The 20,350-nt window shown below is 35.7% G+C and overlaps 2 protein-coding genes across 2 annotated transcripts; one reads left to right on the top strand and one right to left on the bottom strand.

Moving 5' to 3' along the window:
• Window positions 1-1,763: 1,763 nt before the first annotated feature.
• On the bottom strand, window positions 1,764-5,125 carry LOC106130492 (dephospho-CoA kinase domain-containing protein). Its single transcript, XM_060953833.1, has 4 exons — window positions 4,700-5,125; window positions 4,015-4,306; window positions 3,588-3,791; window positions 1,764-2,930 (listed from the first exon to the last, which is right to left on the bottom strand). The coding sequence occupies exons 1-4, from the start codon at window positions 4,809-4,811 to the stop codon at window positions 2,840-2,842; spliced, it is 699 nt and encodes a 232-aa protein (XP_060809816.1). The 5' UTR covers window positions 4,812-5,125; the 3' UTR covers window positions 1,764-2,839.
• Window positions 5,126-7,235: 2,110 nt separating this feature from the next.
• Window positions 7,236-14,435, top strand: LOC106130493 (enolase-like). The gene is made up of 4 exons (XM_060953735.1): window positions 7,236-7,309; window positions 8,322-8,544; window positions 8,867-8,957; window positions 13,153-14,435. Exons 1-4 carry the CDS (start codon window positions 7,251-7,253, stop codon window positions 14,433-14,435), a joined length of 1,656 nt encoding a protein of 551 aa, XP_060809718.1. The 5' UTR covers window positions 7,236-7,250.
• Window positions 14,436-20,350: the final 5,915 nt, after the last annotated feature.

Genomic DNA, 20,350 nt, shown 5'->3' with positions numbered 1-20,350 from the left:
TACATTTATCAAAACTCATAAAATAAATGTTGGATATTTTTCATTTTATAAATTGTAGCGTTGTAGCTCTGTCGTCAAGGTATATTGCATTATGAAATCCCAATATGTTACGACAATATATAAATCTTTATGACTATTTTTATTACTTAGAACTTTTTGGTTTACACTAAAAAATATTAAGTTTTTAGAATGGAAACAGAATTATTAAAAACAATATAATAAAAATATCATACAAAATGTATTTTGATGGTTTCTCTATTAACGTTCTAGTGGTTTTAATTTAGTAAGTACCTAAATTCCTATTATTAATTACTAGCTTTTGCGCGGGAAATTTCAGAAAAAAGTAGTACCTACATAAGTACATTCAAATAGTGACAGGTTGCTAGCCCATCGCCTAAAAAAGAATCCCAAGTTTGTAAGCCTATCCCTTAGTCGCCTTTTACGACATCCATAGTGTCATTTTACTTTCAGCTGCCTGTTCTGTTCAGTATTTGCTGACGAAAACAATGAAGATAAAGAAGACAGTGAAGATTTCACTAGGTATTTCAAGGACGACAACTATAAACCGTACGTACCTGCCACTTTTTAACCCCCGACGGAATAAAGAGGGTAGTTGTAAGTTTTACTACAAACAGACAGACACTGCCGGTCTGAAGTAAACCCGCCCGCTACTTTATTCACGAACGTTGACAAAGGCATTTTCTTATTCGCCTGGCGTTAGTCCCGGTTGCATCCTCACCACTCTGGAGAGGAGCCCGGGGTACGCTCTTGATTTGATCATGGATCTTGGATTAAGTGAGTCAGGTTTTTACACGAAGCGACTCCCATCTGACCGCAACTTTTGCAGGAACCTAAACCAATATTGGATCGTTGTTATACTTACATCCAGTTGCCTGAAGGAGCAGGTTTCCTCACGACGTTTTCCCTCACCGTAAGAAAATTCGTTAGTAGTATTCAAATTACCTAGTGTACATAACTTTAAAAATACTTGGATTACCAACTTACCGATTAGACCACAGAAGCTTAAAAAAAACATAATTCTATCAGGTGTTTGATCAGACATGCCTGATCTCCTTTTTTTCTCTTACTCAGCGGTCAACCCCAAAGTTCAAAGTGAGAGGAAAAACATACCTAAGTATGCCTTGTTAATGTTTGTGAATAGGTAAGATGACACTCTGTGGGTAGTTCCTACAGTTTAACTCAAAGAGAGAGATGGGAGATGTACCTATAGATCGCTTTATTTCAGCGCATTATTTGGATCCAGCGCCTACAATCTCATAAATGAACAGTTCGAGCCGATAAAACACCCGAAATACATGAGTAAAGTTACCACGTCAACCCCAGCCGAACGCACCACAGTCTCTGTCCGCACCACACCCAAAGACGAAGACGAACCCCCCCTTTACTATAGACAGTCAAACGCGTCTTATGTACCACAAAACATGATTCTCATGTCTGACAACAAAACTGAAGGGGTAAAGATAACGATGAAACCCAGACTGAAGAAGATAAAGCGATTGGAACCCAGCAGTATTAAAGCGGATAAATAATACATTGTAATTAATAATTGTGAAATCATCATTATTTCTCAGATAAATACAATATATTAAGTCACGTCCGGCAGAGCCTAGATCTGTCCACTTGCCACTATCTTTATCCATAAATATAAATTATCCGTACTAATATTATAAATGCGAAAATAACTCTGTATGCCTGTCTCTCCTTTTCACGCCTAAACCACTGAACCGATTTAGATGAAATGATGTAAAAAAATAGAGGTGACTCTGGGAAGAACTAAAACTTAACAACAATCATGTTGAGCAATAATTTATTAACATTGCTATATTGATTTCGCAAGTTAAAGTTCCACGTTAAACTAGTATTAGCTTAATAAATAACATGTACAAAACCAGCAACTTAAACTTATCTATAAGACTTAGATAACAAAGTTACTAACTCCTTTGAGCAACAGCATAAGGCTTTAATTGCTTTGTATATCACATGTATTGATTGACTACGCCTAAAAAATTGTTACATCATACTGTCTACTCCAAAAGTTCAGTCACAATAATTCTTAGACATTTCTTTTTTAACTATGAGTGGGATTTTGCAGCCAACAGTACATTTTCAGGCAGACGCAACGATGATAAGTCGAATAATATAATAATAATATGATGATTTTGTATTTGAATAAAATTCAAATTACAATTAATTAATTATTCATATAGACGTGATAATTATATCGCGGAATTATCTAAAATATATATGTCCACAGTATGTATAAAAACCTAGGCTATTTACAAATTACCATGTCATACTATATGTTCATTTCCAAAACCGTGTTCCCACAAATAAATGCCAAAACAGGTACAGTCGGGTTGTTTTACTTAAGAATTACTTGTCAGACTTAATTTGAACAACACTATGTCAGTTTATTTGACAATTATTAGATGATGTCTAAGTTTACACTAATTGAGAATATGCAAACTATTTATGAACTTTTCATACAAGGGACTTATCCACCAAATGTGTTTAAATTAAGTATCTCTTTCATTCTTAAAGTCACAAGCAAATTAAACACACAAGAGTTGTTCTTGTCATAAGATATAGCGGTGGTCTTTGTATTATCAAAACTATATAGCTCTTGTTATATCGGAAGAATAAAGTCCCCTGAACTCAGATTTTTGGCCAAAAATTATGAAAATATGTTGTCAGCCTGTTGGTTCAGTCAGTATATTCATGCACCTACAAGCGCGTTCGTCAAATACTACAAAACTGAACACTAATTTCCTTTTTCTGTCACTAAGTTTATGCTGTCTCTATGTATAAATTAGGAGAATCAATATTTGTCTTCAAGTAAATTGCTTGTTATGTGTGCAATCCCAAATATCACTGACAACCCCATGATTAATATTATTGCTCTGAAATACCTGGAACAAGAAAAAATGTTTAAGTTATATGCGAGTAAATAATGCTTAAGACGAAATAGTTGCATTGAAATAACTTGATCTACATTCATTCATGTTTTTTTAATGAAGACAATGTGATCTATACATATTTGTAAATTGACGTCCGATGAAAATGCTGCAGTGTAGTTTGTTCTGCCGCTTCTTCTACACGTGCGCTTTGGAAGCGGTAGTAGTTATATTTAGATTTAAGTGATGTGACGTCAATAAGTGATACCTTGTATCCAATTTTGAAAATAAATCTATTCTATTCTTAGTTTTATTGGCATCGTGTTCATAAAGACGTTTAATTGTGACTAAACTTACGTGCTGGTCTGATAGTGAAAAAACATAATGTGCGCCAGCTGCTTCTCTTATCGAGCAGATTGTACAAGTGAATCAAGGAGGGAAAGAAAGCCTAATAAACTTAGGATTTGTGTTTTAGGAGATGGGCTTGCAACCTGTCATTATTTGAATGTCAATTCCTTATAAAACCATACTGTTGAACATGACCTTCCAGCCTTTTCCAGACTGCTGGCTGACCCGTAAGGGATAAAGACGTGATTATATACATATATATATATGTAAGTGTTAGTACCCATTTTTATATGTTTAAATTAATGAAAATGAATGCATATATACCATGTGAATTTAGACCTCCTGAGCATCCTAATAATGTTCTCAGTCTGATGTCTGGTGTGAGCGAAATCACCGGAGTTGTCTATGACGAAATGGGACTTTGCTACTTTATGTTCTAGAGGGATTTGCGTGTCTATTCTCTTTTTCGCCACCGTAACCGAGAAATCGCTACGTTTGCACAGTCTCTCCAACTGCTGGTGACTCTCGCTGAAAAAATAAAATATTTTATAGTTTTGTAATAGGTAGTCTGTTTGATTAAAAAAAAAGAGATGGATGTTTGTGATATTAATAGAGGAAGGCCTAGACAGACATCCACTTATCAAATTGTCCTAGCGAAAGCGTCAGGTTAAAAGTATGTTAAACTGATGAGCTTATATGATACTGCATTATAGTAAAATTGAATCATGTTATAATATCAAATATCACTTACCAAACCACAGTAATAATTTTGTGCATGAACGTCAACATCTTTCCCGTCTCAAACAACAGTGGTACTTCCATCACAATGTACCTGTGACCAGAGAAGAAGTACCTAATTGCCATTCTCATCATAGTCTTTTGGATCCGAGGGTGCGTGATGGCATTCAGTTTTCGTCTCTTCTCTATGTCATCAAATACAATTTCTCCTAGCTTGGCTCGGTTTACTCTGCCATCAGGCCCCAAGACACCATCTCCAAAATATTCTCTCAACTCTTTCCATCCTTTAGTACCAGGTTCTAGGACTGAAATATAAAGAATTTTAATGAAATATTAGCATTTTCTATTCATCGACATTGAGGCACATGATTCAAGCATCTATCACATAATAATGAACTAATACAAAATTTATTTGTCTTCATTTGTAAAGCCCCATGTTAACCTGACGGTTTATTCATGAATGTTAATAATCTATATGTTATTCTTTCTCTTTCTCTGAGATTGACTACAGAGTATGAGAGAAAAATAAGTAGTTCGTTAATCGACCCCCATTCTCATAAAAGTCTACCAGTGCTCAGGGTCGAAAATACATACATGCTTAATCGTAAGTTCTTATCAGAACTGTTCATACAATAAGCAAATTGTTTTAACATCTGTTATACCAAAGCCTGGGTACTTAATGAGACTAGTTAACTTACTTTTTCTCGCTACTTCGTCAGCATCTATGACAGCTATACCATTTTCACGAAAAATTGCAAGCACTGTACTTTTTCCAGTGGCCAGGCCTCCTGTTAACCCAACAATGAACATTTTACCGTAATCAAAATAGACTCTTTCGAAGGCAGGGTTGACACATTCGAAGATGAAAACTTTTGACTAAATATTTAAGTAATTTTTAAGTTTGTTTTGACACGAAAGGTACAAGGTTCAAGAGCTTGCATATATTCTTATATTGGAGATTCTTTACTGAATCGACGTTCAATTAAGTTGAAAAGAAATACATTTAACCCTCAAAACTAATAAAAAATATATTTAATCTGCTTGCATTGGTTTATTTTCTATTCCTTCATATTCATAAACTTTTGGTTTTAGTCGAGTCAATACGAAATAAAGTCAATGAAACATTGAAATTGAAAAATTGAAATGATTGCTGGCAGCTAGTTGGAAGTCTGACGTTGACATTATATAAACATGTATTTTTTATAAACACGCAAAGGCAAGGAAATAACAAGCTTGCGGTTGTTTTTTGTCATTTTATATTTTATCAACGTCTCACGTTCTCCGAGATAGACAAAGCAACCCACGCAGGTCCAAATCGAACCGCGGATATGAAAGATAAGTGGTTGGCTGAGGATAAGTAACATAATTAGAAATTCGGCAAAATATCGCTATACAGAATATCGGTAGACAGAGCAATAAGTCTTGAAAGACTGAACTGACTGGCCAGGTTCAACTGTTTGGCTTGATGATAAAATCGAGATTCAAATAGTGATAGGTTGCTAGCCTATCGCCTAAAAGAAGAATCCCAAATTCATAAATCTATCCCTTTTACGACATCCATGAAAAGATATGGAGTGGTCCTATTATTTTTTCTATTGGTGCCGGTAACCACAACGCGAAAAATTGTTTAATTTTGTATCTATATTACCTATTATTATAATGAACTAAAATTTGTATGGGGGAGTAAAAAAAAATTCACTATTTGCTATTTAGGTATTTTCATGAAAATGTAAAAATATTGTGCCAGTTTCGTGGTAAAAATATAATGTGAAAACCTTAACCATTAAAAATTCATTCTGTATAATATTACACAGATATCTTTTTTGTCGCCGGCCGTGCCCACAACATCATTTCCCCAACACTGCCAAAAATGCATAGAAAACATACTTATATCTTAGCTTGTGTCACTAAGCACTTGTCCCATGGCACTTGGGACTAGTGTGAGATAGACGAGCTCATTCCCGCTAATTTTTTTAACGGTCTCTTGTACCAACTAACGATTCAACTGGAATATTTTAAATTAGTGGAATCAGGGATCAGTCCTCTTTTTGCTCCATATTTTAAAGCTAGGCTTTACTTAATCAAATACATCTCCTCTCGTCTTCGCTCTGGTGGAAACTGGGCCTTTTGGAACAGACAGAGCCTATAACTTACCTACATAAAATTAATTACAGACATAGTACATTATTTTTCCACCCTTAAAGTTGGTACCTAGTTTTGTACTTACTCATACCTAACTTAACACCTTCTTTCATAAGTAGTTTCGGTAAAGAAAAATAAAATTCTTTAAAAAAAAGTCCCTATAATATCCCTATAGAATAACCTTCATTTCTTATAAAAGTTCTTAGTAGGTACAACAAATTTTTATTTTAAGTAGGTAAGTACCTTTTTTTTTTCCTCCGAAGGGGAAATCCTTTTAATGGACTGCCTCCCGGGTCTTCACCTAGGAGAGTGTGGGACTCCTGGCCTGGCATCTAATGTGGCAGCCTACCCACTAAAACCTTTAAGTAGGTACCTACTTACTTACATACTTATAAGTAGGTATGTATCTAATTGTTTTTGAATTTCCGAAATCATCATTAATTGCGGATTGTGGGTATACCTATTTGTATATCTATTAATTTAATTAATATTACAACATTTAATTAAGATTAGCCCGCGGTTTCGCTCCAAACAAGGCATTCCGCATTATAAACTGGAAATGAATTTCAAGGAAAAAAGGAATTTGCTAGCTTATCTACTACATACCTTTGTGACGAGTTAAATAAATAATAAATTTTGCAATAATAATTTTTATTATTTTTTTTACTTCTATCTTTCCTATTCTTCTTTCATCTGGCTAAGCACCAAAACTATTTGACCCGCTATTCCAACCAATTCCCCTTTATTCCCAAACATCTGATTCGCAGCTTCTCACAAAAGAGGTCTTGTAACACTGGTATTTGGACATGGGCGGAGGAGGGCCGAAGGGGCGGAGCCTGTTATCAGTGTGTCCTCGCCCTCAGCCACCCTAAACGGCATAACACGTTATACTACCCTAGAGTACACACCGATTCTAAAATAAAAAAAATATCTTTAAATTAAAAAAAAAAAAGTGAAATGCCGCGTCTATGATTAGTGAAAATGTTCAACATGGAAAGCAATCTAAGGTGCCAACCGTTGGAGAACTGTGTGGCTCCCCTGACCATCAGCAGCTCACCTTCTTCATCAGCAAACAGCTCGGATTTGTTTCTCTATGATGACTCTTCGATGTCTGACGGCAGTCTTTACGCGAGTGATCAAGAAAATTTGTCTACGCCTAGGAAACGGTAAGTTGGTGCGGTGATCTGATCGCTTGATTTTCATGTGTTTTATTTTTATGAAAAAAAAAAACAGGTGCTGCTGCAAAAGAAGCAGAAAACCTAAAGAAATTATATATATGTAAAAAAATCATTTGTCGTTTGTTGTCAATATATATCGAATATTTTTAAACGAATAAAAAGGATTCGTATTTCGTTCGATTACCAATGTACGATACAAATCAAAATATTTATTTATTACGTACCTGCCTACTTGATCAATGAAAATTTCTTCTCATCGTAAGTAGGTAAACGATGTAACCAATTTCATTTTATTTATGTGATTTTATTTTTGTTTGCATTTTGCGAATGTTTTTCAGTCCTAATTTATTTTTACAAAATGTTGCAAACTTTGCACCAGCGACTTATTTTTTTGTTGAATACTGTGCAGGTTAATTTTCATCTGATATAAATTCTTCTTACTCTTTCTATTTTGTCATTTTAAGGCGGCGGGCTAGCAACCTGTCACTATTTAAATCTCAATTCTATCATTAAGCAGCAGCCGAAAGTTGTCTTCAGTCTTATGATGACTGTTGGCTCTGTCTACCCCGCAAGGGATGACAGACATGATTATATGTTATATTTACTCTATCAGGTTTCGGCGCTTAGGACATGATGAAAAAAATTATTTGTCACATTAACCTAGTTACCTTCTTATAAGTAATTTGAGTTATGTAGTAGAACTCCAAATCTACCTTATGTCCAGAAAAAAATACCAAAAGATGTTCCAAAATTAAATAAGTGCTTAGGGAATTTAAAAAATGTATCAAAATAAAAATGACCAAACCTTTTTGTTCGTCGTTACCTTTTCCCAATTTCTACGTGGGGTCGGCAGAGTATGTTAGTTTTTTCAAATCAAACAATCATACCTATCTTACTTAATTACTTACAATTACGTAAAATATTAAAGTTTTATAAATGCATGACTTATCCTTACATTATTCTAAGTACCCGTTTGTCACAAAACTTAATTTTTTGACAGGTCAGACTGCCGTCGGCTTCACAAGCGCAGGTCGCGGTGTCCCCAACAGCAGATCCAGCAGCGTCAAGCAGCGAACTTACGGGAGCGCAGGCGCATGCAGTCCATCAACGACGCCTTCGAAGGCCTAAGGGCTCACATACCAACCCTGCCTTATGAGAAACGGCTGTCCAAGGTCGATACTCTGAAGCTTGCGATTGGTTATATCAGTTTTTTGGGTGAATTGGTAAGTCTTAAACATTGTATGGTTAAATAGATGTAAATTTCATAAAAAAACGTGATGAAAAACTTAAAAATTAAAACACATGCATACATCCATATAATTACGTCCATATCTCTTGCGCGGTAGACAGAGCCAACAGCCTTGAAAAGAGTTCAGCTGTTTGGCTTAATGATAAAAAAAACACGTATCTATTTAATTAATCCTTCTTTCGTATAATATACACTTCTGGATATCTTGGTTTGCAATTCAGATAATGATTCTTCCGTTCTGTTTAATCGTTTTCAAGTATTTTTTTATTTTAGTTTATAAATGATTTCGTTCTCAGGTGAGAGCTGACAGAAACTCATCTGACACAATGCTGACGGGAGTCGGAAATTCTAACAGCAGGGACGAACAGAAGAAAATCATCATCAGAGGTAACAATACATTGAACGAAACGAATAATTCCACTGTAGCGGGAGCGATGATTCGGCTCGACCACACAAAACCAAAGGGAAGATTTTCCGCCAGGCTAGGTGTGATGCCTGGGGAACCGCGGCTCCGAAGATGTTGTGTCGGAGGTTGTACGTACATATGCTCCAATCCGTGAAATCTTTGCTTGAGCGATTTAGACTTTTCGCTGTTTTTGACTGATAGCGTCGCGTGATTTTGTTTTTGTGACTTATGGCGTAGAGATGTCGCCACACCATCATACATTTTTTTGTTATAATTTATAGAGCGTCGTTGGTTGAATGAGTGAGGTGCCCGGTTAAAATGCGTGATGTGTAGAAAGGCACAGCTTCAAATCCCATCTCGGCCATTTACGTTTTGGCAGACGTTTTGAAGAAAGTTCCCGTTTCCGATATAAGTATTGTACTAATATCGTGAGTTTGCACAAAACTTTTTTCTCTGTATGTAAGTATGTATATATATTGTAATAATATAATATAAAATGAATAACGTGCCCATTAAACTAAATAAAGTCTGGAGAAAGACATTGGGTACTTTTCAACCTGGTAAAAACTATAGTTCTCGTGGGATCCGCGAAAAACCGCTGTTCTTTTATAGGTGCTACATAAATTCGCGCGTGAAGGTGGCGCTAAAGCTTCACGCGAGCGAATAAAAGCTGGTAAAGCTGTAAGTGCCTATCCTCACAGTCTGTCAAAACGATTGACAAAATTTCGAACATATGTCAATATGCGGTGCAAGGTGGGGTCTGGGGGCGACCCCGTGGCGACCCCACGACAAACCAATTTGTTATTGCACCTTTTGTTAATCGATATAGGTATAGCAGTAACCGCTTCTAATGCGCCTCATTACTGCATATTGTTTATTCAGTTCGATTTACAAGTTATTCAAGGATGAGCAGACTGTTATTGCATTTTTTTTTATTCAAATTCAAAATTTTTATTCATTACTATTTGTCCCGGTAAACGTTGTTTTGCCATATAAATAATTTTTAAATAATTTATAGTTAAAAAAAAAATGTTAAGGCTGGACAAGCCTTATCACTAAGGGATATGAAAATATAGATGTTGGCCGATTCTCAGACCTACTCAATATGCTCACAAAATTTCATGAGAATCGGTCAAGCCGTTTCGGGGGAGAACGGGAACGAACATTTTGACACGAAAATTTTATATAAAAGATTAGGGGACATTTCAACATCACTTAGTAATTAATTGTCATATCTTTTGGTTTCACTATATTGATTAACTTTTTATTAGAAATTAATTAAAACAAAGATTATTGCCTCTTCCAAAGCGTCAGCGCAGTAGAAACAGTAAGTAACATTCTGCATTGCAGCATTTTCTTCAATAATAATAAAATAATGTTAACTTCCATTTCCTTCTATCCAAACTTAGAAAAGAAATGTGGACGATAAAATACATTGTTATGATTATTTGATTAATACTAAATTTAAATAATAAAATTTATATTATTATTAATATTTAAAAAAATAATGATTATGTCGTAGATAATTCTCTCTCTATCCGACTGCAAGAAGGGTTATGTTATGTGTTATGTTAAAAAAATGCTGACTGAAAACCCTTTTTTTTTTATAAACGCAACGAGGATAACAACATATATTCAGCATCAAATTATTGCATGCCATTCCCCATTATCGGTCCAGGTGTCATCTGGATATATTCCCATTCCCACAGAGTCGCGTGATGAGCGCAATATCCCGGGGACTCACCTCTCGTTCCCAGGGGATGGGTGCCAATTAATTGCTGTCCATAATTACGGATTCTCTCACAGTGTGGACCCCTATAATTGTTTTTGCCATTCACATCACTTTAGATAAATTGTTTTTATAACTTTACCAACCTATTTCTAATTGATCGCGACAAGGGAATAAGATTCTGTTGTTTATTGTCGTACAATGATAGCGTATTCCTTAGCTAATCGGCTGTCCTCTGAGTCCACTTAAGTATAAACACACTTACAAATCGTAATCTATAAGCTGAAGAGTTTGTTTATTTGAACGCGCTAATCTCAAGAACTACTGGTTCGAATTAAAAAATTATTTCTGCGTTGAATAGACCATTTAACGAGGAAGGTTTAAGGCTATATAACATCACGCTGCAGCTATAAGGAGCAAAGAAATAAAGGAAAATTTGAAAAAAAAAAAACGGGTAACTTTATTCATCCTTGAGAGATTCAATGATGCCCAAAATAACTATTTCACGCGGACGAAGTCGCGGGCACAGCTAGTTAAGTATATAGGGACTGATTTCTATGATAATGCCGTATGCCTGCCCCGTTTTGTTCTCGCGAAAAACTATCGCTGTCCCGTCGCACATCATAATAAAAGCGAAACAGCGATAATTTTTCGCGCGATAAAAACAGCGTCTCGCGTGTTAAAACTACGGCGGTTGGAGGTGTAGGCGGAAATAATTACGTTGTTTCCACTTGCTCCGACTTCGACAACAGCATAGGTATATATTTATTTTGCTTTATCCAAATTAAGTTTTTCTTTATTTATATGTACTTGTCTTGGGGCACTCCTTTTTTGACCTTTCACCAGAACGAATCGAATCGAAATCGTATTATTAATGGACATCCTGCTCACAAAAAATCTAGCCAACCTGCATGCAAATATTGATGTCGCAAAGAAGTACCTATGCAGGAATCGTGGCAAATGGAACGATGAAGTCTCTGCTTGCTTCTTCTGAAAAGACGCGTAACCTCTACTAATATTGTAAATGTGAAAGTGTTTTTGTTTTTCCGTCTTTCATCATCAAAGCTACTTAACCGATTTCCATGAAATTTTGCACAATCGTGTGGCATACAGAGGGAGGCCGTAGAGTGATTTGCACAGCGAAAGAATATGATATCTAAGTGTTGATTAAAATGCGCAGTGTTAACACAACTGAATCCATTGGGAACTGTGGATTGTAAACAAGGGGTTGTTAGATAATAGCGTAGCAAATTGAGAGATCACCCCCCGAGGCAGAGGAGTGTATTAGAAATCTATTAACACCCCCTGTATTAGCCTGTTTACAAAACTCTGATATATTTCTTTACATTAATAAAATTACTAGGTTGCGAAAGTAGGTTTAGCGGTTGGAAATTAATCCCAATCTATAACACCTGATTTAAGAATTTGTATACAAAAAAAATCATGCCTTTTTCCCGGAGGGGCAGGCAAAGTCTACATTTTTCCACTTGCCACGAGCCCCGCATAATTGTCAAGTTTCAGGTAATACTCTTGAGCTGGCTTACTCGCGTAAATCCGATCAGTACCTAACTAATATTATGTGAAAGTATAGAAACTGGAAGAAGGGTGAAAGTGCTAGTAAGAGAGACATTTAGGATATATTAAGAGGCTTTATCATAGCTTTCTATAAAGATTTTTCAAGTTTATGTCAAGATCAAACAGAACAAAAATAAGTTATTTGCACGCCTAGCACCTAATAAGTATACTATTGTAGGGGCGTCGGCCGCTGATAAAAAACCCCTCTATTTTTTCGAGTGCTTCAGATAATCTCTTTTTCAATTAATAAAAACACTTTATCGAAATGTAATGTAGGATTTACATACGGATTATCGCGCACGTGTGGCACCGCTTTTGTTGGAGTGTTGACTTTGCTTTTTTTTACTTGTTTTTTATTTAAACATCAAATTGTTACTAAAGATATAGGCACATTACGAAAGTTCATTAGCAATTTGCATTCACTTGTAATCAGACGAATTTTACTGCAAATAAAAATATTAAATCAATTTAACTGGCCAGTTTTTTAAGTAGTTAGTAAATTTTAAATTAGTCTAACAAACTTTTCCTAGAAAAATATTAAAAATATCATATGTACAAATTCTAAATTATTAAAACTAACACGTAGGTAAACTGACCGGAGTTTGAACGAGTTCAACACCTACTAGGCCACTAAGGTTATTTCATACCATATATTTTTTTATTTCTTAAAGTTTCCTCCTTAGATGTCCACAGATTTATTTCCAAAAAAAGTTGATTAATAGACGTATTTGTCTATTTCCTTTTTTCATTGACTTTTGAGATTGCCCTTCATTTATTGACACTATTTATGTCATACATTCGATAAGATTTTTTTATATTTTGTACGCTACTTTTACAATCTATAACTACAATGCCCATTAAAATCCTGCTAGCTCGTCAAATATTCGACGCGACTGGCAGGCCTACAGTGGAAGTGGATATGGTCACTGAACTTGGTCTGTTCCGTATCGGAGTCCCCAACACCGACCTCAAGAAGCTGACAGAAGCGGTCCAACTACGAGACAATAACCCGAAGGAATACCACGGCCTAGGAGTCACGTCTGCCGTCAAAAACATCAACACCATTATCGCGCCAGAGCTCATCAAACAAAATCTAGAAGTGACCATGCAGAAAGAAATCGACCAATTCCTAATCGCTTTGGACGGCACAGAAACCAAGTCACGCCTCGGCGCAAATGCTATCATGTGTGTATCGCTAGTGATCGCTAAAGCTGGAGCTGCCAAGAAAGGGGTGCCTCTCTACAGACACATTTCAGACATGGCTGGCGTCACCAGCATTATACTGCCCGTGCCACATTTCACTATCCTTACTGGTGGAATCCTGTCTTCCAACGGCCTACCCTTCCAGGAATACATGATAATGCCGACCGGAGCCTCCTCCTTCGCAGAAGCCATGCGCATTGGAACGGAAATATACACTTACGTGAAAAATGTAATAAGAGCGAAGTACGGCATTGAGTGCACTTATGTCAGTGATAACGGCGGATTCGCCGTACCTCTTCAGAGTCACCGCGATGCGCTGCTGTTCCTCACAGACTCGATCAAACAGTGTGGTTACACCGGCAAAGCAGAAATAGCTATAAACGCATCAGCCACCGACATGTACAAAGACGGCGCTTACGACTTGGAATTCAAGAATCCACACTCAAACCCGCAGGAATACATGTCTTCAGATAAACTTGCCGAGGTGTATTTGGATAATATGAAGGAGTTTCCTGTGTGCTCTGTTGAAGACGCGTTCGAATTCGACGATTGGGCGGCATGGACTAATTTGACCGTTAGGACTGCCAACCAGCTTGTTGGAAACGATTTAACTCAAACAAACATAAGAAGAGTGGGTTTGGCGATTGAGAAAAAGGCCGGTACCACCGTCGCTTTGAGAATCAACCAAGCTGGGACTCTGACTGAGGTTATAGAAGCGTTCAAGTTGCTGAAGTCTAGTGGCTTAGGAGCTATAGTCATGGACCGTTGGGGTGACACCGAAGATCTGTTTTTGTCTGACCTGGTGGTGGGGTTGTCAGCGGGGCAGTACAAATGCGGGGCTCCGGTCCGAGGTGAGCGAGTCGGGAAATACAACCATATACTTCGGATAGAGGAAGAATTAGGAGCTCTTTCCAAGTATGCAGGGAAAAATTACAGAGGTCAAATGTTATAAATTGCGGTGGTTATGAAACTTTGTGATAACATACAGTGTAATTATTAAAGGAAATTGGAAATAACTTCACCTTGTTTCAACTTTTCAACTCCACTATAGTACGTTTGAACAAACTTTTCTTTTTTGTAAGTGGACATTAACTTCATTCTTTTACAAATATGTCGAAGATTTGATGGGCGGAACGTAAATCTTATTTGACACTAGCTGTCCCGGCAAACGTTGTTTTGCCATATACGAGTATATAATTTTTAAGTTATTACTAGTTACAAAAAAAAATGTTAAGGTTGGACAACCCTTATCACTAAGGGGTATGAAAAATAGATGTTGGCCGATTTTCAGGCCTACAAAATTTCAAGAGAATCGGTCAAGCCGTATTGAAGGAGTACGGGAACGAACATTGTGACACGAGAATTTTATACATAAAATTAATAAATCGTTTAAATTTCGTCTGGTTCAAACATTACAGTTCCTATCTATTCCTACGTCACACGCCAGCTGTGCTTTTAATAAATTTATGAATTTAAAATTTACCTTCACACTAGAAACCTTAACGAGCCACGATCTATCAGGTGTCCGATAAATACAGTCCACAATACACAATTAGACACATGTGAAGTATGGATTTATAAATGTTGAGAGGCCGGCCCTAATGACTGGGGAACGCTGGTTGTGTCGCTAAACTGCAATTAAATCGTATGGCAAACTCGGTGCATGCATAACTTATATCATACGCTGTAAATATACTCGTAAACAGTTCTGAAGCTTAAAAGAGACAATTTAAAGTACATAGTCAATTGTAGCACGACGCCTACAATCGCAATTCGCTCAATTTAAAATTATCCTAAGCTTTTGAAATAAGAATGTAGACTATCTGTGACTTTGACAAGACAATCAACTCTTCCTATTAATACCATGACATTGCCAAAGTCCGGTGGAAGTAATAAAGAAAAGAAAGAAAGAAAACTTTACTCTGTCTTTAACTGATAGTGTTGAAATTTAAATAATATATAAAAAGTACATTTGTTCCACGATTTACTCAGCACAAAATGGCACGCCCATGGCACGAGACAAACAACACGTGGTCATTGTTTTTAATACGATTTAGATGCACCGAGATATCAATAGTAAAAATAGATTATAAAACGTGCGATAAAAGAAAAAAAATTAAGCCTCAGGTCGACCCCGGGCCGGCCGTAACAGCGCACACGTGCATAGGGTGGCACCCCTTAAATAAAAGAATAACACACCGATACTAGTGTTGAAAGACTATCGATAAAACATCTAGCCTATCGATAGTATAATTACTATGGAATATAAAATAAATATAGGTCTTTCTTCGAAATAAGTATCTGACTGACATATTAATGCAAAGCTCAAACCGCTTTGACTGGAGATTTAAAATTTGGTATGTTTGTTCCTATGTGGTCTAGAAGTGCAATTAGTGAGGATTTTATAAAATTCCTGCGGTAACGAAAAATATACGCACACTTTATATTAAAGGGAACACTGAGTGTTGTGACTGACATATCGACGCATGGCACAGACCTCTGGGTGTTGAAGATGAAATGATATTTAGGTTCTTCTATGTGGTCTATCTAGGACAAGGAGAGGGTTTTCCGGAATTTCCGCGGGTACTATAATTTAATTTACTTTATTACATTACCTATTTGGGACTTGTAATTTCTTAAATTATCGATAGTTTATCGATAGACTAAGCAACACTAGCCGATACTCCGATAATGTACCGCAGTTGCGAATTCTATGCCACCCTATAGGGCTCCGCTTTAATTGTGGATAAATAAAGTATGTTGATAGCCGCTTAGGGTTAATTATGCGAGGTGCTGTGAATACCGTGGTTAGAATTAATAGTTTTATTATATTTATAATCGATTTTTTTTATGTACGTTTTTTTTCAATTTGGTGGTGTGATTATTTTTTTTATTTCCATATTATATCCGAAAAGTTATTCACACTAATAATGAAGAGAAAAGATTTTTTATTTTTGTATGTTGTAACGAATAAACTCAAAAACTACTCGAATGTTTAATGATTTTTACGAAATTTGGCACAGATATACATTAGACCTTCGGGAATCTTCTGACATCACTAAAAATCTACATACCTACTATCTATAAAAAAAAAATTACGCAATAAGTAAATAGTCAAACTAATAAGGCACTATTTTGTTCCAGGTAGCAATTTCCAAGCGCACTCCCTGTCATGGTCGAGACGTGGGGAACGCCCTCCAGGCAGCACTTTGCACGCCAAGATCTGGGTGCCAGAAGATCCCAGGATCTTCTCCAGCACGACCAACGTCATCGAGAAAGAGGAATTGAGATAATGTATCCACGTATAGATAGGTATTTGTATTTATGGACGTAGTTAAGTCGAAAGGACCTAACCCACAATTTGGTCGAAATTCAGTATTTTATCGTTGCAACTATCTTAAAGTTTATTTTAGAATTGTAAATTATTATTTTTTTACTACCTCTACTCATCCCACATACGTATAAACAGCACGAAAAATATTAAACGACGAATATAATAAAGATGGATAAGTATGGGCCAACATTAGATTTGGAGCACGGGAAATAAAATTATTTATGCCCTTGCCTCGTCTTCTCTGTGCCATTTTTTAAGTATATAAATATTATTGTCTACGATGACATTTTGTAGCATATTGCTTGATAATAGTTATTAATTTTATTTTAAAAAAATATATTGTAACTTAGTCGTCTCTGAAAAAAAATTACGAATCCTACAAATTTTGCTATTATACAGGAACTTAAACCATATTTGGCCTAATATCTCAGAACCTATTGAAAAAACTGATATTTATATAGCGCAGAAATAGTAATTTCTAAATAAATAAAAAAGTCACTCCTTTTAGAGCAAATTACAGCTGAAACTTTAAACGCCCGCAATTCAAAAGTGAACTGTTGTGGGTTAGGTCCTTTCTGCTTGACTACTTACGTCCTATTGATCTCAGTGTACAAGTAGCGTCGATGTAAAAAGTATTTAGTCTAGATAATAAATAAGTTATGAAATGAGTTTGTTTTTAAAATGTCTACTGAAGTAATTAAGATGACTATAAAATAATAAATAAATATATACGGGACAAATTACACTGATTGAGATAGTCTCGAAGTAAGTTCGAGACTTGTGTTACGAGATACTAACTCAACGATACCTACTATATATTATAATAAATACGTATATATATAGATAAACATCCAAGACCCAGGCCAATCAGAAAAAGTTCTTTTCTCATCATGCGGGATTCGAACCCGGGACCACCGGTGTCATAGACAAGCGTTCTACCAATATAATAGCCAAGCAATAGTTGTCTATGAGATGTCCTTTTCCACTTTTGCGAATTTATAGGTTTAGTGATTTAGTAGAATTCGCGTGTCTTCCGCATTTTCGAAAAGTACTTCGATATTTTTTAATAGTTATTTACCTACATTTAGTAGTTTTTTCTTTCTCATGAATGTCGTAGAAGACGACTGAAAAAAAGTACCTACTTTCACCTAATGTAACCGTGCTTTCTAACAAATACTTGGTTTGAAAAAATTATAATTTATCGCACGAACTGTATATACAGCTGCAGTACAATCTAACAGGATAATTAAACTGCTTGGTAGAGCCTTCGTATTTAAATTTACTTCCAGTTATTCTTTAAAAAAAAATAATGAACTTATTCTTAATTCAAATGTGACAAAGCAATGGCTCGCTAAATTATGTCGTCACCAAAGTAGCTATTATACGTACTGAATTAATTTCAGCCTCGTAACCTGTTGCATTAAACACAAGTTTTTTATTATGCTAGGATAATAACAAACAATACAATACAAATAATGATATTTTCTTTCGACGGTTGTGAGGGTGTTATTATACCTAATGCATTTGAGATTTGTCTGAATATGTATTTGAAACAAAATTTATGCTTGAAGACAGACAGAAGAATGACAGAGAAAATAAAGAGAATTTATAATATGTATATACTTAGTGAAAAGAGATAGGTATTGTTTCACATAATAATGTAGAAAAACAAACTTGACATTGACGATGGAATAGTATCACTAAGTTAAAAAAAAACATTATGTTAATAGGTTTTCGTGAAGAAAATAGTATCTACCTGCTCATAATCTATTGTTCGCCGTTCGTAAAATCTATGGCCTGTATTTTTTTTCATGATGCAATAAAGAGTTTATCTATCTTCTACATACAATCATCGATTGGTAGATATGTAGGTAGGTAGACATAGTCATTAGATACCTATAGAGGCGGCTTGAATGCTCGGTAGCTTTGCTTTTGCATTAGACAGATGTTTGGGTTCCCAAGGGGAGGAATAGGGCTTCGCGTGACTACCTACTGTTTTATCGGTATACGATGCGACAATGCCTTCAGATCTGTACTGGCAATTTTAATGCTGAAATTGCGCCTATAATGTAACACATAGGCACATACTATTTTACGTTTAAATCCCTCGCCGGGTAGACAGAGTCCACGTTCAGTGGTATATGGTTTAAGGATCAAATTGGGATTCAAATGGTGACAGGTTGCTAGCCCATCGCTTACAAGAAGAGTCCCTGTTTATCAGTTCCTCCCTTAGTCGCCTTTAAAGACATTCATAGGAGAGATATGGAGTGCGGTTACTCTGCAAAGCTAAGTTATTAAGATAAAGCAATTTTTAAAATTTTATTATTTACTTTTGCAGAGGACTGTACCTTCTGTAGATGTGGTCGATGTGTATTTTAACCAAGCAAGATTGGCTTCCCTTTATTTTTTAATTATAAGAAACAATAGGCAATACCCATTGAATTTCACATACTGAAAATGACACCACTATGTACTTACATATTTTCTTTTGTCTACTATGTTGTATCGTCTTGGAATTATGGGTTAAATTGATAGTTAGAAAAAATAAGTTAATAAATTGTGCCCACTAAAACCAAAATCATAAAAGGACCATGTGGTATTAAGCTACAGTATAATAGAGTTGATAATAGTACTAAATAGAGGTTCTTTGGTATCCAAAAGATGCTATCACTTAGGTAGGTATGGTCTCAAATATAGAAATGTTGTTACAGTATGTAAAGCATTAGTATTTGCAGCTGTCTAGTATAAATAAAAAAAAAAACAAACCCCGCTTGGCGCCAAAATCAGTTTTCCTCGTTCCATTTTAAAACGTGGTGATCACAGAGCACGGATATAGCTGTCTTCTTTACTCTGTACAGAGGCAAGCGCGGGCATGACGTGTTCATTTTTTTTTTTCTGACGGGCTAGGGCGGTGCGATCAATACGCAGGGCGGGCGCCGATTGGCCACAGGTGGAAGTTCCCACGCCGCCTCCACAACCTCCTCTCTGGATTATCTTGTTAATCTGTGAACAGTGAATTAAAAAAACATTGCACTAACTAACTTCTAACAAGTTTTATTTATGTAGGTACTTAATGCAGGGAATGTGCGTATGAAACATTTACCAAATGTGACCTGATTTTACTGAAATCTAAGAAAAGAGCAGAAAACCATCACAGCTTAGTACAGTCAACAGAATATAAACCTACTTAAATTTACTGTTCACTTATTACCGTATCATAGTTTTATGCAGGGTAATTTGATATGCGGTTGACTGTACATATTGGATGTAGAAATAATAAAAAAAGAGTTGAAACAAACATAAAAAAGTACCTACTCGCAAGAGTAGCAACATCATTCCAAAATGTTACATTGGAATTTGATAATTTTGACAAACTCGAAAAATCATATAGGTATGTAGGCACATAAATATCAATTTAAAAATCTGTTACAACAACTAAAGGGAAATATACTATATTTTGGGAAATAAAAAATAATTTTAGGTAATGTTGAAATAGAAGGGTAATTGTTGTAACTTCTTTTAAATCATTATTG

This window comes from Amyelois transitella, chromosome Z, assembly GCF_032362555.1.
Source record: "Amyelois transitella isolate CPQ chromosome Z, ilAmyTran1.1, whole genome shotgun sequence".
Lineage (NCBI taxonomy): Eukaryota > Metazoa > Arthropoda > Insecta > Lepidoptera > Pyralidae > Amyelois > Amyelois transitella.
This window is presented reverse-complemented; position numbering and strand designations above follow the sequence as displayed.

What these genes read in the sequence shown, in the direction of transcription:
- LOC106130492 (XM_060953833.1), bottom strand. Translation starts at nt 4,811, where the DNA reads ATGTTCATTGTTGGGTTAACAGGAGGCCTGGCCACTGGAAAAAGTACA. An exon ending in TGACGAAGTAGCGAGAAAAA is followed by an intron (nt 4,307 to 4,699) that starts GTAAGTTAACTA and finishes TTTATATTTCAG; the next exon opens with TCCTAGAACCTGGTACTAAA. An exon ending in AGGAGGTCTAAATTCACATG is followed by an intron (nt 2,931 to 3,587) that starts GTATATATGCAT and finishes TTCTTGTTCCAG; the next exon opens with GTATTTCAGAGCAATAATAT.
- LOC106130493 (XM_060953735.1), top strand. Translation starts at nt 7,251, where the DNA reads ATGTCTGACGGCAGTCTTTACGCGAGTGATCAAGAAAATTTGTCTACG. An exon ending in TTGTCTACGCCTAGGAAACG is followed by an intron (nt 7,310 to 8,321) that starts GTAAGTTGGTGC and finishes ATTTTTTGACAG; the next exon opens with GTCAGACTGCCGTCGGCTTC. An exon ending in GAAGAAAATCATCATCAGAG is followed by an intron (nt 8,958 to 13,152) that starts GTAACAATACAT and finishes AAATCCTGCTAG; the next exon opens with CTCGTCAAATATTCGACGCG.